At 34.9% G+C, this 16,457-nt stretch overlaps 1 protein-coding gene across 1 annotated transcript in view; it reads left to right on the top strand.

Moving 5' to 3' along the window:
* CCDC138 (coiled-coil domain containing 138) overlaps positions 1-11,656 on the top strand; it is a gene marked incomplete at its 5' end in the record, with an annotated part of 36,998 nt that extends 25,342 nt beyond the window's left edge. Inside the window, 2 exons of the mRNA XM_010296824.1 lie at positions 10,236-10,374; positions 11,485-11,656. Of these exons, the coding sequence (XP_010295126.1) occupies positions 10,236-10,374; positions 11,485-11,656 (311 nt within the window). The remainder of the gene's footprint in view (positions 1-10,235; positions 10,375-11,484) is intronic.
* Positions 11,657-16,457: the final 4,801 nt, after the last annotated feature.

Below are 16,457 nucleotides of genomic sequence, written 5' to 3'. Positions count from 1 at the left end.
TGCTGATTTGACAGGGAAGAAAGTTTTCAGTACCAAGACTTTTGCAGGTTTCCTTACCTTAGTTAAGGGAAACAGGCTAACAAACGATGATGTTTGGTTTTTAGTCCCATCTCTAAACTATGAACCTGTTTGAAGATAGAAGAACAAAACCTTCTCTGGTAGTGTTGTCACAGAAAGTAGATTTAGTGTCTTGATAAACTCTGGATGTGTTCGGTGATAGATTTCCACAAATGCAGCGCTTTGACCACCTTTGAAATTTTGGGAGCAAAATGTGCTAACTGCTAAATACTGATATGTTTCAGTTTAGTTGAATGGCTTATAATGTATTTATTGCTTAACAAAGCTCTTAGCATTTCCCATTTAAATTGCTATTAAAATTAATGTTTAATAACTGAAGTGATAGTTACTTTTAATAATCCAGATTGTTATAGTATGACACCAGTGATTTCCAGGGCATCTTCATATCCCAAAGTTTTTTCCCTATGACTACAAATTTCTTTTCTCAGCAGATCTTTTTTCTAGGACAGTAGTTGCAACACACTGTTCAAGAGAATTCCTGGAATGAAATGTTTTCTGGAAACAATCTAGTAATAAGTAGCATGATCTCAGCAAGAAAATTTGTTCTGTGGGTGTTGAAGAACATCACATTATTAGTATCAAATCACCCTGTAGTTGAATACTTGTCTCATACAATCTCATTGAATACTGTTGTTCCTGTCTTCTTGCTCCTCACGCAGCTTACTGTGGTCTTTTTTAAGCTGTGAATCAGTTAAAGGGCTTCCAAAGGGTGTGGTAAGTTTATAGTCACCTATCAAAAATATCACTGTTGAACTGTAGGCTGATTCATGCTTGATTTGAGATCTGCTATTAGCAGAGCTGCCTGTCTCAGTTTCACCCTTTGCACTTTTACACAAAGACAGCATACGTCTTAAATTCTTTCTGCAGTGATCTACTTCTGTCATGTAGATTAGTAGGTTCCCTTCTCCCAACCTTATGTTCATACAAGGAAATCAAAACTTACTTGTTCTTAGACATTACAAAGCACTGGCCTTTGCTTTAAATAAAGCTTATGTTTACTTTGTCTTCAAGCTTACTTCTGTTTTACAGAGAGAATATTTTGCATTATAGTGTGCTTATTCACAAATTGCGATGAGTGCATGTTGGAAAAAAACTCTAAATGACTCTCTTGTGCTTATTATAAGCTAAGGAACATTCTGGTAGGGCTTAAGTATGATTTCTTAACCATATTAACATCACTTAAGTTTTTTAATAACTGCAAAAGTGAGCTGTATTTACACATTCACTGAATCTTACTTCTAATTTTTTTTTTTTAAAGAAAATATTATAGTCATGGATAATCAAGTCTGTGTCCAGATTTACTCATCTCATAGAGAAGTTAATTAAGCCAGTGGAGATAAAAAGACTCAGTTTACATGCAAACAACCACAACTTCTTACTACAGAGACAATCTTTTTACGTGAACTACCTATATGCACAATCCTCCTCCTTTGAGCTGGAATGCTTCCATAACCAGTACTAGGTATTCCACCATTCACACTGTTCTACAGGGACTTCTAAAAAGTCAACGGATAGAATCTGTCAAGGAAACCCAAACCCACTTCTTTTTTTTTTCTTGAGTCTTAGCATTTTGAGACTTTAAAGACTACAAGCAGTGACGGTATGGAGGAAAAAATGCTTGTATGCTTAAACAGATTAAAATTTAACTGTATTTTTCAGCACATTATCTTTACTGGTATCTGTATGCAGGATTGAAACTTTTCAAATGAGCTTATTCCACAGTACCAGAAGGGTAAAAATGTCAAGTCTGTAAATATCGTGCTAAGGTAGGATTCCCACTCATCTGTGTGAAAGGCAGATGTGAAATTATCCTGAGGAACTGTGTTTGAAGCTATAGCGAAAGGAATGATTTAACAGCTTATGTGAGATATACATTGAAATACAGACCATTTAAAAGGAAATCCTTCCTCTATTATCCTGTCTTACCTTTGTAATTTTTTAGTCATTCTTCTGACAACTGTGAATAATTATGTTGGATTAATAGATGTTTTAGTTTAATATTTTAACCACAGATAAGTATCTTTAACTCTCTTAAATGCAGCCTATGATAAATGTTAGGATCAACCTGAATACTTGCTGAAAGTAAGCAAGTACACCAGAAATTTGAACACATTTTTGTTAATTAATTGCAAGCTTAGTTTCAATACTTTGATTTTGATGAAATACATGTTTACAGGTTTTAAAAATGAATGCAGTAAACGGAATAATGTCATTTGATTTCTACTGAAGTAATAGTAGCCTTCTCTCTAATAAGAAAAAAAGTTCTTGTCATTATTTTCTTCTTGTTCTAGTAACAATTGTGTAATGCTTAGCCATTCTGAATTTTGGACCCCTGTCTTGCCCACTCCAAAGTAAGACAGGAAAGGGACCATTAAATATATGTAGAGCCAAGTAGATACTTTGTAAGTAAAGCTTCACTGTTCATTCAGGGTAATACTGGACTTTGTAAGTGGCATACCATTTTGAGGGTGGATGTGAATGCTAACTTTTAAAGTATTTGATGTAAAAAAGAGTTGTTTATATCAGTACTTGGTTATACGCATCCCTTTTCAAGTCAATTTAATTTATGAAATCTTTGGAACAGTAAAGTTTATTCAAATAGGATCTTGTTTGCTCTTATTTACTAAAATCACATTTTTTATAAGCAGTTTACAGTTTTCTAGCTTTCTGTAAAATGGCTTAATTGAAAACAAAGTATGATTTATTTTTAATACACATTTTTTAATTTTATATTTGACTAGCAGAGTACTTTTCTCTGTAACTTTCAAGGTGAATTTAAAGCAATGTCATAATTGAAATAATTTCATAAAGAAAGGCTTTTTTTGGAAGTAGATAGTACAATTTGTGCAGTTTGAGTAACATCTATGCGTTGTCAGAGTTCAGACTATATGCAAGTGCTTACTTGCAATTCTGACGTTACAGAATTACAGGTCATGCCAGGTTAGGTTTATTTATGTAAAGAATTCCTTATTTGAGTTTATCATTGTGTTTGAAATACTGTGCTTAGTTATGAGGTGGTTATTACAGGAGTTGGAAATATGGGAGTAGGGGAAATAAGGCAGATGAGCTCTGACAGAAAAAGTATCCTGGGCTGCATCAAAAGAAGCATAGCCAGCAGGTCAAGGGAGGGGATTCTGCCCTCTACTCTGCTCCAGTGAGACCCCACCTGGAGTCCTGTGTCCAGCTCTGGAGCCCTCAGCACAGGAAAGACATGGACCTGTTGGAGCGGGTCCAGAGGAGATGATCTGAGGGGTGGGGCACCTCTCCTGTGAGACAGGCTGGGAAAGTTGGGGTTGTTCAGCCTGGAGAAGAGAAGGCTGAGGGGAGACCTTATTGCAGCCTGCCAGTACCTGAAGGGGGCCTACAGGAAAGCTGGAGAGGGACTTTTTACCAGGGCATGCATTAATAGGACAAGGGGTCATGGTTTTAAACTGAAAGAGGGTATATTTAGATTAGATATAAGGAAGAAATTTTTCACAATGAAGGTGATGAGGCACTGGCACAAGGTTGCCCAGAGAGTTGGTAGATGCCTCATCCCTGGAAGTGTTTGAGGACAGGTTGGATGGGGCTTGAGCAACCTGGTCTAGTGGAAGGTGTCCCTGCGCATGGCAGGGGGGTTGGAACTAGATGATCTTTAAGATCTCTTCCAACCCAAACCATTCTATGATTCCAAAGTGTTGGAACAAAGCTCTTTTATATGTCCTCTGTAAGAGTTGTGATTCCTTCAGTGATTCCGGTAGCTCATTACGCTTTTTCTGGTTTCTTGAATGGAGTAACCCATAATAGTGCATAGCTTGAATTTATAATGCTATCTAGGTTATTTGTAAAATGGTGTTCTTCTCTCTCTCAGGCCTTATTATAATCAGTCTTTAATGATTACCTCATAGACATACTGAGTTCAATTAGCACACCAAAAGTTTTCATCCTCTGATGTTTCTAATCAGTGATTTTCCAGGGGAAATGTTTGTGGTTTCTTAGTGTATTGTCTTTACGCTTCTGCTATTCTAGCAGGTAAGATAATTCTGTTTTTCATGTATTTTATAACTGTTGCCTTCTAAATGGGCAGTTGCATTATGGAACTTCATTAGACTACTCCTGTTTTCATGCCACAGTCATTAATTAATACACTAAATAAGCAAAAATCAGTATTTAAAACTAAAGTTCACTTTTCAAGGCAAAATGTTTTTCTTTGCTTTTAGCCAATTCTTTACACTACACACCTTCCAGTCCTTCTACTAACCCCCACCTTCTCCAATATGATATCACATGTGTTGCTTTATCAAATGGTATTGAAGTCTGGCCACGTTATAACTGCTGCATCTTTTATTTACCAAACAAAAGTATCTGACTACCCTGACAGAATGTACCTATAACTCCTATACACATACTTATAGCTAAACTTGTAGTATACTTTATTTCACTTTTTATTTGCCTCCTTTAGTTCCTGAAACTATCTTTAGAGTCTTACTGCAGGGCACGTGTTCAGATGGCCTTTTTATTGTGCAAATCTAGCACGTGTGTGTATATATTGCATTGGCTGTTCTCTCTTCAGAAAGTGCTGCTTCCTGACTTGTTAGCAGTAATTGTTTAACTCTTTTTGTCATAAAATTGAGGCAATGTTTGTTTCAGAATCCTGACGTCTGTTCTGGTGTCCCTGAGTAAAGGACTCTTTTGGAATTACAAGTTTTGGGGGCTTTTTTTTTTTGGTCCCTTTTGTTAAGACAGAGCTCTCTCCTGAAAATCAGCATATTAGCCAAAGTGCCTGCCCAAAGGACTAAAATAGCATTAGCTTCTATCCCATCTTTCTTGTGCTGACCACAGATGACCTCACTACCTCTTTTTTTGTTCTATATTTACTTAAATAGCTGGGAGAACTTTTTTTTTCCCCTTAACGAGGTCTGACTTGACTTTTCATACTATCTTTTTTATTATGAAGATGGTTTCTGACCTCCAAGGCATAGCTTTCTTTTCTGACTTTTTTTTTTCCTTATACGCATCTTTTCAAGCATCTCTTGTGATGCAAGTATTCCTGCGAAGTTTTTAACCTTTTCTATTACAATTTTTTGTGGGTGCCATTTGAGAATGACATTGGTCTCCCATACATCCTGTCTCATGTCTGCATGAATGTCTTGTGCATCCTAGGAAACTGAAGAGCAACTCAGATTACTGAAGTCAGCACATATTTCAGCTGAGTGACCAGCTGAAATTGCCACTTGGGTTTTCTTAGCTCAGGATCACCCATGCAGGCATTGACACTTGAGGTGCCTTATGCTGACTGGAATCTTGCCCTATCTCCACTGTGCTTTAATCACTGGCACTTAACAGCCAGGGCTGTTGATTACAGGAGAAAAAGTTCAATTCAGCAAATGGTTTAAATGTTACAGGTGACTGTTTTGTAGACTAATTGTTTATTAGCAACATGTAAGTGATATTACTGTTTCATTTTAAGTGTTTCTGCTGTAGTGCATTGTTAGTTAACTTCTGCGTTCGTTAGCTTTTCCACAGGAGTAGACAGTGCCGTGTCACTCACTTGCATTGCCGTCACATCTTCTCCGTTCTTCCGGCAGATCCTCATGCAATTACAAATGAGGCAAAAGTGTAATTGTTAATTTGTTAAAACACAAACTTAAAGTTGGCATCCCTGACAGTCTTCATTTTCTGAGGTGGCGTAGGTTTAGGTATAAAGCAGAATTTTCCGGCTAACTATAGCTGGTAAGATTTTATGCTGTGAGTGACTGATATACTTTGAAGGTAAATTTCAGATTAATTCTGTCAACAGTGATAAATTGCTCATTGTTCATTGCAGTCTACCAATCAAGTTAAGCTAATGCAACTACAACATGCTGCAATTTTTAAGAATACCAGTGGAGACTTTTGCAGATTATTTTAAATTGTGCTAAAGTCCTGTCAGGATGGTTTCCCATTTTTTTTTTAAATAGTTAATAAAAACAAAATCTGTGCATATCTAAACCACCAAAATATTTTAAAATGTGAAGCTTATATTCTTTTTAGTTTGTCAGCTAGACATGCATTTAAATTATATCCTTGTTTTGTATATTTTCTGATTACTTAGAATATATTCTGCAAAAGCTTATCTGAAGTGAATATATAAGCAGTGTGCAAAAAGTCCATTTAAATGTGTGTGCCTTTATCAGTTTGCTTTCACATAATTGAACTTTGCAAAACTTCAGAAATTATTTCCACTTTGGCTCTTCTGTTTTATATTAAAAATCCTTCTGTCTTAAAAGTAATGCATATCTTTTTATGTTGGTTTGTAAACATCACAGTCAGAACATTGTTAGAGCATATATATGTTTGCGTTTTTGGTTGTTTTTTTTTTTTTTTTTTTAATTAAATATTTTTAAGGAACCAGTAAAAGCAAGGCAGCAAAGAAATGTCCAGGTCAAGCTGAATATGGTATTTGTTTACCCCTGCAGAAAAGGAATGTAAAGCATTTTATGGCTCTTTAAGGGTATTTATAAGGAATGAACTGTAGGACCACCCTCTTCAACCCAGCAGTCTTGTTACCTTCAGATCTCTCATGAATCATGAGTTCAGCTGAGTCAGAAGTCATGTTAAATGAGAGGTTTCTAAACCTATTTGTTGTTTCAACAGGCAATAGAAAGAAGAAAAAACCTTTCTTCTCAATTTACTTCTTGAATGTCAGTGTTCTCACACATTTATTTACACTTTTCACTTCTTACCTTTCTGATAAACATCTCTGCTAAGTAAGAGATACTGTTCAAGTTTTTGTTGTTAAAACGGACTTCACCAGTGGTGCCGTGCAGATTGATAGGACTATTTCTGTTTCTTGGGAATAGGCAGTCTTTTGTAGGAACTCTAGCAAATTGCAGAAGAATTTCTATAAAGTTGTAGTTCGTGAGTGACAACATAATTTTTAGTCCTTGGTTTTTCTTGCCTTAGAGAAGATTGTCGCTTTTTGCTATCTGTATAGAAATTTTTACTTCAAACACTCTTAAGTGATGGAAATGTTTTGATATGAAGTGCTCCTAGATGGTAGGATTGTATTCATTGGGCTTCGCTTATTTGCTGTTTCTGTTTGTAGTTTTTTCGCCTCTTCTCACGGATTTTAACAAGTGAGACGCACTAGGGCATGATACCATTGTACGAGAAGCGAATTCTTGGTTAATTATTTTTCCAGGTTTAATACACTGCTGTATGTATTTAGTAACTTCAGAGTTCTCTCATAGAGAGCAGAGGCTCAATAAAGAGTGCTGAATCTTGAGTGTATGTCAGTCATGTACCACTAAATTTAGCACATACTGTGAACCTATCTCAGGATTTTCTGCTTGCTGTAATTGATACATAGGCCTGAGTTTTTGACATCACAGTTTCTGAAAAATAGTACCTTCTGCAGAGAAAGTAGAGAAACATTAAAAAGAAATACTAACAGTGGTATGCCCTGAGTAACTATATCCTGAGGACTGTGTTTATACATGCCAAGGACAGAATGCAGTCAACAGTGACTTTTCTTGTTGGATTCCTAACAGATTTGTTCAGTTCTTTTACCTATTGAGTTGTACATTAGAATAATTCCCCATTCCGAAGTTAAATTTTCCTTAGAGAATATATCCTTCTCATCTTTTTTGTTTGTTTGTTTGTTCTTGTAAAATCAGCATTCTACTGGTCCCTTGTGATATTTGATAAAAAGGAATTTTCAGGTCATTTCAAATATATCTGGTAAATGGTTTCTTCATATATCTTTATTTTATATAAATATTTATGCACACGTATAAAATGTATTTCTTCAGCATGAACCTTATTATTCATCTTAAGGAGGCTGTGCCCTTTTCTTTGTTCCTTTTAGGAATTCTCCTGTAACTTCCAATCTTCAATTCATTTGCTTTTAATGTATTGCGGTATCTGCAGATCTATAGAAATGCAGTCGTAGTTCACTATTTCAGTGTCCATGATGTTTTTCTTGTCTTAGCAGATGCCAATGGCACTTAATAGATCACTTGAGTTAGAGCATTCTATCCTTAACTGAAGACCATAAGCTAAAATAAAACAAGAAATAGTGTCTTTCCTGACAGAGAATAAGAACATATACATACTTATCAATTTTAATACATTTTTACTGATTACTGCTCATGTTTCTACTTTACTTTCATTCTGGTTTTATATTTATTACTGTTACAATTTTGAGACAGCAAATTGTAACTGGAAATAGTACTAAAAGTGAGAGGAGAATATGTATAAAACCATAGGTGGATTGAACATGAAAGAACAAGAAAGAATGCAAGAAACATGGAAGTAGAAGTAAACAGAAAAAGAAATCAATTTATAACCATTTATTGCCTTGATAGTTAATGTCTCTTGAAATAATTATTCTTTTGTGTTGCTTTGTGTAAAGAACAGCTGTGTAAACCACAAAATATCTGCCTCCCTTTTCCAAACTTCATAGTACATCAGTTGTCATCTTGCTTTTTATTGCTGCAAGGTTGGCCCCTTGCTACCAAAGTCTTATTATCCTGCATGTGTATAGTTTCCATCCACACATTCCATTACGTATTTTGTGCATTCTGCCTATTGAATCCAGCCTTTTAAGTCAATTCTGCCAAAAGCAGCTCCACTGAAAAGAGAGGAAAGATCCTCTCTTATCCCACGTAGCCATAACTTCTCTGATCTCTGCTAAAGGCATTTGCTGTTTCTCAGTCTCTTCATCTGATGGTGTAAACCAGCAAAGGCCCACAGATGACTTTGTTGACTTCACTGTATAGTATAATGCATGGTAAGATGTACTCAGCATCAGGGGGGGTGGGGCAACATTGAGTCATTTGTTGGTGTAGCCAAATGACATGGCATTGTTTTGCAAAAAATACAAATTTTGAAAGATCTTCTTCCTCACACTAAGTTCTAGGAATTACTGAGTCCTTGTTGAATATTCAGTAATATATGCCCAGCTCTGAGAAAATGAGTTGTTTAGGCTCTCAAGCTGACTTTAATGGCCAAGTTGATTTTTTTTTTTTAAAGACTTATGCCAAACAGTTTTCTGTAGCATTTTTCTGATTTTGTATCAGTAAGCCTCCTGAAATAAATTTAAACCTTGAATTCACTCCAAGGCTACTTGTTATATTTAATACATTGTATGTCATTGGACAAGGAAAGGGAAAATTTTGACTAAAAGGTACATCCAGTCCCCTTTGAACTGATAAAAGCGTCTTGTTATCCTTTTTATAAATTGCAGTATTCAGCGCATGTACGAAGAATTTTATTAACGTCTGTGTTTATTGATTTATGCTGAAATTTGCATATTGCACTTACTTATTAAGTGTAACATATTAAATATATTTAACATTATGTAAACATTAGAATATTTTTTCACACCTGTATTCTTCTAATGCAAATGCACTATGCTATATGAATGACTATTCATTAAAAAAAAATCAGTTGTTACTTATTTTCTTTTTATGTTTTTGCTATAAATTAACTTGTAACATCAGAACAAAGAACGAGATCATGAGGGAACAGATTTAACCTTATTCTGAAGTGATTAGATTTTGGGGAACAGGATAGAGGGAAATATTATACAATGTGACTTAATAATTCGTCCACTATTTTAAGGGAGTTTTGTTGGTATTTAAGTGTTCTTATCCAGCTCTTACTTTTACCTTTCAATTGTTATTTTGTCTGTCTTGAAACAGAGTACAGTGATGGTATTTTGATAATGAAAGGTTGTCAGGCATCACATTAGCTTCTACAGGTACTGTGCCTGTCCATGTGATTTGCAGCAGCTTAAAATATATCCTTGTGAGTCTTTTTGCACGGCTTAATGTTCCCCTCACATGATCAAAAGGAAAGAATGATGATAAATGAGCATTGAATAAACATGTTCAAGATAAGAATTTTTATTTGAGTTTAAAATTGTTGTTTCCTGTATTGCTTTGTTCTCAAGGGAATAGGCCTTGTTTTAATACAAGGGTTGGTAATGTCAGGACTCTTAGGAATTTGTGTTTTTTCAGTTCCTAGTTTTAGCTGAGTTTTGCATCACATGCCCAGCATAAACTGAACTATTTCATTGTTCTAATAGTTGCACAGCATGAGGCATTTAAAGCCCTCTAAAGGTATTGATAGCTGTTTTACTTTTCCCTGCACAGAGCTCTGTGACAGAGTTTTTCACTTATTTTCTTTTACAGGTTCCTTACAGCCTTTCCTGGAAGCCTGCAGTAACGAATCCTTCTTCCATACTTGCTCTGTATTGCTTCGAAGTTCTAAGCTAGATATTCAGGTTTTGGAAAAGCTCTGTGTTATACTGCAAAAACTCTCCAGAATAAAGTAATCCATTAGTACTGTTATTCTGTTAGTAATTATTAGATCAGCAAACTGGGGGACCTTTATCTTTTTCCTTTTTCAAAAACTCATCTCTGTTTTGCTGTTTATTTGCTCTACCAGTCTATGCTGGACTTTCTCTGTTAGCAGTTAAATTTAAACTCTTTGTGTCACAGATATGTAAGACAAGACTCTCAATTTGCGTATAAATCCAGTTCAATTTACAGAATACAAAAATAAAAAACACAAAACAAAACAAAAACCAACTAGCCTGAAGAGGAAATATTCCTTATATGTGCAGATGACATGAATGCTTAGAAGAGAACCCTTCTTTTCTTCCCCCTTGACCTTCAGTTTTACTTGGGTAGTTGGTAATAATCTCCTTTGAAAATTTAGCCTCATCAGTGACTTGCATTCAAGTTTCATCAATTTTAATTTCCTTCAAAAACAAAATTTTAAGTCTTGAGCCATTTTAAGCCCTTTTGGGAACGTTAACCTTTACAAAATATGGTCCCATTGCTTACTAGTTATTAGTTCATTGTAACAAAGGTCTTCATCGTATCAGTCGTAATGTGCTGCTGAGCTCCATTGCTGCATTATTTAATGGGGATGTTTCATTTATAAAAGCAGGTATCTAAACAGCCATTTTTTATATTAGACTTAAAGTTGTTGACGAAACTGAGGTTTTTATTTGACTTTATTTGGAGCAAAGTTATACTCTAGGGGAAAAAAAAATGTTTTCCTGTAAAATAATCTAATATATATCATAACTTACATTGGAAATATAATGAAAGTAAAATTTGCTCTGAAATCCTAATTATTTAAAATTTTTAATTTATTATTTCTGGAATCTTATTTCACATTAGTGAAACCCTGTTGTAGCCTTTCCTTGAGCTTTCATTATACTACATGTAAATATCACTTAGTTAAGTGAAATGATAGGTATTGGTGATTTTTGCCAAGATTTTTCTTGGCAACATAGAAGAATTATATGAAACTGCCAATACGATGCACTTTTTTCTTCATTAAAGAAATAATTTTTTGTAGAATCTTTAGTGTTTAAATGAAACCGCTCAATTGTCAATTGATCTTTTTTTTATGTAAAATCTTTTGCAGGAGCAATAAGAAGATGTTTGAATTGTTCACTCTTCACCAAATGATCCAAGAACTACACAGGACTACAAATCCAGATCATGCTTTCCTCTGTATAAACCTCAATTCAATTCTGTTGAATTTGGGATTGTTGAGGAGTGACTCGCTTACCTCTAGTCTAAACACAAGTCACTAGTACTATCTTTCGATCTAATTATTGTCTGTATGATTTATACCAACGGCCTATGTTACTTGACATTTGGATTTTTTTTTTTACTGTTTTCTATAAATAAATTAAGCAGAACCTCAGTACTGTATAAGTTACTCTGTATCATGTGGAATCTCATTGATATTTCCCTCATTCATAAGCAGGAAAGTGAAAAATTGCATAATATGTTAAATGGCTTTCTTCAATACTTTTTAAAGAAGTGAAATAATGCTGCTATTCTGCATGACTTTTGCAATCAAAGGAATTGGATCCCTTGAGTAAGCAGATCAGAAATACCAACCTTTCCTTACAGGTATAAATCTTAGTTACCTTTGACTCTTCAGAGAGTTTTAATTCATTTATTTATTTTATGGTTGATAAGTAACAGACAGGTATCTTATCAAATTATCTTTTGAGATAATTACAATTTTAATGATTAAAACCAGTTTTTGATTTAACATAACTAGGTGTGTTGAATGATAAATTTTGTTGTCATTTTCCTGTATTTATGTAACATTTAATATTTTATCCTGCTTTGTATGAATTCCTAGTGTAACTTCGGGTTGTAATATCTCTGAAAATGTAAATAAAAACATTTCTTGAAATGCCTGGAAATAGTAATCCCTAATGTAGAATTATTATATTTTATTGTTTCTGCTGTATTTTGTATTAATTTGCAATACCATCCTCATTTGGTTTCTTGGTACCCATATTTTTTTCTGTGTGTGATGAATATATTTTTTTCTCTGCCACAGTTCAGTGTTTAGAAATTCTTACACACAAGAAATAGGATACTTTTCAAAAATTGAGCTTAGTCCTCCATTTCTGATTTTTGATTTGTACTGTAACTATTAAAACTCTCTAATTGGAAAATTGAAACTGCAGTTAAAATTTAAAGATCTGCTGTATGTTAGTCTTTGACTAACACTGGCAGTCAATATAAAACTTCAGAGAGTTTTACTTTTAATACTTATTTTTTCTTGGGGTTTTTTTTGTATTTTTTACCAGAAGTCTTTGAAGTTGACTTCTAACTGCAAATATTTTTCTAGCAATGTGACTTAGATGTCTGACAAGCTTTCCTATGAAAGGATTCAAAACCAGATTTGGCACCAAGTATATCTGGAAAGGAGAGCAAGCAGTGTGTACTCTTTGGGCAGAAAAGCAATTCTAGGTAATTTTAAAATAACACTAATCATAGCTAAAAGCTTTTGCTGACACTGGATTATGTCTTGGAATAAGTATTTCTTCAGCTGTGGTTTCAGTGTTCTCTCAGATTTACCAGCAGTGCAAAAGCTTGTATATACCTTCGACTGGAGACAAAACCCTCTTAATTAGGAAGTGTGGTCCCAGTTCTCATGTGCTGCTCTGTCTGCTTGGTCATTAAAAATACTACAAAATTAATAACCAAAAAAAGCTGTAGAAAGCTGTTAGATTTCCTATATCTACAGGAGTGTTGATTTGTGCTCTTGGCTTTCAGCCTACATTGTTAATCCACTAATCTTCCTTGTGGTACCAGTTTAACACAATGTGTCCATCTAATAATGGCAAAGGTAGTGCGGTAAGAGAGACGCATAGAGTATAGTGTACTATTGGTCCCTTGTGTTTTATATGCAGTAGTGTTTACAGTCTGAAACCATGAATCACTGTTAATTTCAAGTTTTTATGATCCAGAATGTTTCTGTTGGAATGCAAAAAGTTAAATATTAATTTAATTAAATTGATTGATGAACTAAGGATGAGATGAATGATTTTGATCTTAAGTAAATTTTAACTGAGCTATGAAGAAAAATACAAGTTCCTGTTTTCATATTCATATTACAGTAAACATAATATCAGAAATAAAGAAATAAATGAATTATGCCAATGACTACGAAGTGTCTTGTGAAGAATAGATACTTCTATAAATAAAAAAGTTATAGTAAAGTTCCAATATGTGCATATGATTTTTGACTCGGGGTAATAATTCCTGTGAAAAAAAAAAGTCACAAATACACTCTAGTAGAGTCCTATGGAGGCTAGACTTGCGATGGTAGAAGTTAAATTTTTTGAAGCCGATTGTTGACAGACAACTTATAATAATTCCTTAGTACATTGTCATAAAACTTTTCAGTGAAGATCTTGAAAGAATATAAACCATGCCATGCTTTTTCCTCAACCTAATTACTAACCAATCCTGTTAATGCAGAAATATTTATGAAGGCTCCTAATATCTAGAAAGGTAAAACAATGATGAATTTGGAACTGATTTTATTTGCCATCAGATTTTCAGTTTGCATTGGAATGCATCTTTAAATGTACATGGCTTTATGGGACATGTGGATGATAAATACAAGTGAAAAGATTGTCTTACAACAGTATAATTTCAGGATCAGAGAATTCAAGTGAAGTAAAATGTCAATCTACTAAAAATGGAACTAAAATGATCAGAAATAATAAACTGGAATGGAGATTTTAGTTCTCTTCTGTTTCAATTTCTAATTGATCTAGAGTAACTAAGTTAGCTAATAATGGTGTGTATGTTAGAAGCATAGATAACCTACCTTTCCTTTGTTATTAACAGGCAGAAGTAGGTACTAGGATAAATATTGTACCAAAATCACAGTTCTTTCTATGTTTCTGCTTCTAAATATTTGGCATATCAAATTTTGTAGACACCTGCTTGTTGCACTGTCTTGAACATAGTCTTGTGGGTCAGCCCACCCCGGTTGTCCACACCAGTCCATGTTGTGGCCTTGCTCAAACATCCCCATCCTGTTATCATTCCCCTGAGTGACCTTGGCAGCCTCTGTGGGGAAGGGGAGCAGGAAGTCGTTCGCATTCCCTGCTGTCTTTTGTGGATTTGGTTTGGTTTGAGAAGGATAGATTTCTGTTGAGTTGGTCACGCTTTTATATGTCTTGCCATCTCAAGATGGAATATAGAATTTCCTGGGAGGGTCTGCTTTTGCAGCATTTGGGTATGGTAATATGAGTATGAATTTCAACTACTTTATCCTTCTCTCAGAATTCTATCTACAAGAAGAGACATTTGAAGAAGGTAACTGTAACTCCAGCTATTTCCTGCAGTTCCCGGTTGCCTGAGGAAACATGGTTTATGTGATCGCTGTCTGTATTCCAGAAAAGGGATATGCTAATTTAAATATGCCAGCCACCTCTGGCCAGATTTTGGCAGCAGGCAAAAGAATATTAATTTTCAGCCCTTTTTTTGAGAGAATTTGAGAATAAAAGAGAGACTTTATGAGTACTTGCACATAAAAGACAGAGACTCACACTTTCTGGCAGCAGCCAGCTGATCCGTCAGAAGATGTAGCTTCAAGCTAGCTACAGTCTGCCATGTCTTGCTTGCATGTAGGTCTCCAGAAACAGTTAACTACCATCACTGGCTTGAAGCAAAGAAAGTTTCTGGTAGTCATAACCTGACACTTCAAAGGGAGATAAGGAATTGACCCACAATTTTATGTTGCTGGGTTTTGGAACAGCTGTGAGAGTCCTCATTGTGAAAGTCAACAAGAATATTGTACCTGCTTATGTTAGGATAGTTTTCATCCCAGAAAAGGCTACCAAACTTTAAGTTTTGTTGTTTTTTTGGTTTTTTGGTTTTTTTAAACAAACCCGTCTATTGTAGAATTGTAATTGACCTTGCTGTTTATCAAAGGCTTCCTATCAATAAATGGGCAAGACAATATTTCAGACCCGATCTACAAAGTCTAGATTTGGCACATCTGTAAGAAAGATCGTTCCCTGGCCAGGGGACAGTGCATTTGCAGAAGCTTGGCAGGTCAGAATAAAGTAGGTTAACATTACCCAGCCTGCATGGTTGTGCTCTGTTTCTTCATATTTGTGACTTTCACCAGCTGATAAAATGTCTGTCTCAAAGTGGGATTTCACAGTTATCGTCCAGTTCTCCTCAACATGACTGGCACAAATACCTTGCATCTTTTCTAATGTTATGTAGCTGAGTTTAATATATTATGGGGAAAAACTTCTTGTAGCAGATAAATTAACTTGAGAGCTGAAAGTATGCTGAAGGCAACATATTTTTGAAGAACTTTTATTCACGGTCAGCATCAATGTCTAAAATATAAGATTAAACTTATGAGATCAAATTTAAAAGGAGCTGTAAGCAGAGCTCATAATTCAGAGCTGTGACACTGCATCCTTTAATTATGTACTGAATTTTTTACCTAAAACTTATACAGGTCAGAGATTGATGGCCTGATAGAAAGCATTTATCTTTAGGATAACATATTTAAATTTAGTCCAGAAAGTCTGAAAATTTGCTCTGTGGAACAATTTGGTAATCTTCCACTTTCCAAATGGTTAGAGGAACTGCGGTGGCAAAGTAGTGACCCCTTGTGCTCCTCTTAATGATAGAATGCTCATATATTCTTAAAATTAAAAAAAAAAAAAATTTAAAGGTAATAGTGCTGTGCAGCGTTGTGATCCTACCTTTGACATCCCCCTGTCACCGGCAAAGGCATCTTTATGTGTTATACTGACAAATGTAGTGCGTGGTGCCACAACCACCACTCTCCCTTGTCAAAAATAGATGCGCTTGGGCTGATGAAAGCTGTTAATGCCGTCTTCTGACCATCGTTAGGAACACTCCTGCTTATTAGATTTTTGGCTTTCACATGATTTTGAAAGCAAGTGGCTTGTGTATTTGTGACTACCTGATCACTACTAGAAGTGATAATTTCGAACAAAACCACTTACTGTTTACTTGCTTGTAGCTACTTTTTCTGAGTGAGTGGTCCTGAATCGAAATTTAACAAGATGTAACTCGTAAGAC

This window comes from Phaethon lepturus, unplaced genomic scaffold, assembly GCF_000687285.1.
Source record: "Phaethon lepturus isolate BGI_N335 unplaced genomic scaffold, ASM68728v1 scaffold20661, whole genome shotgun sequence".
NCBI lineage: Eukaryota > Metazoa > Chordata > Aves > Phaethontiformes > Phaethontidae > Phaethon > Phaethon lepturus.
The sequence above is the reverse complement of the archived record's forward strand: the minus strand, read 5'-3'. Positions and strand labels throughout refer to the sequence as shown.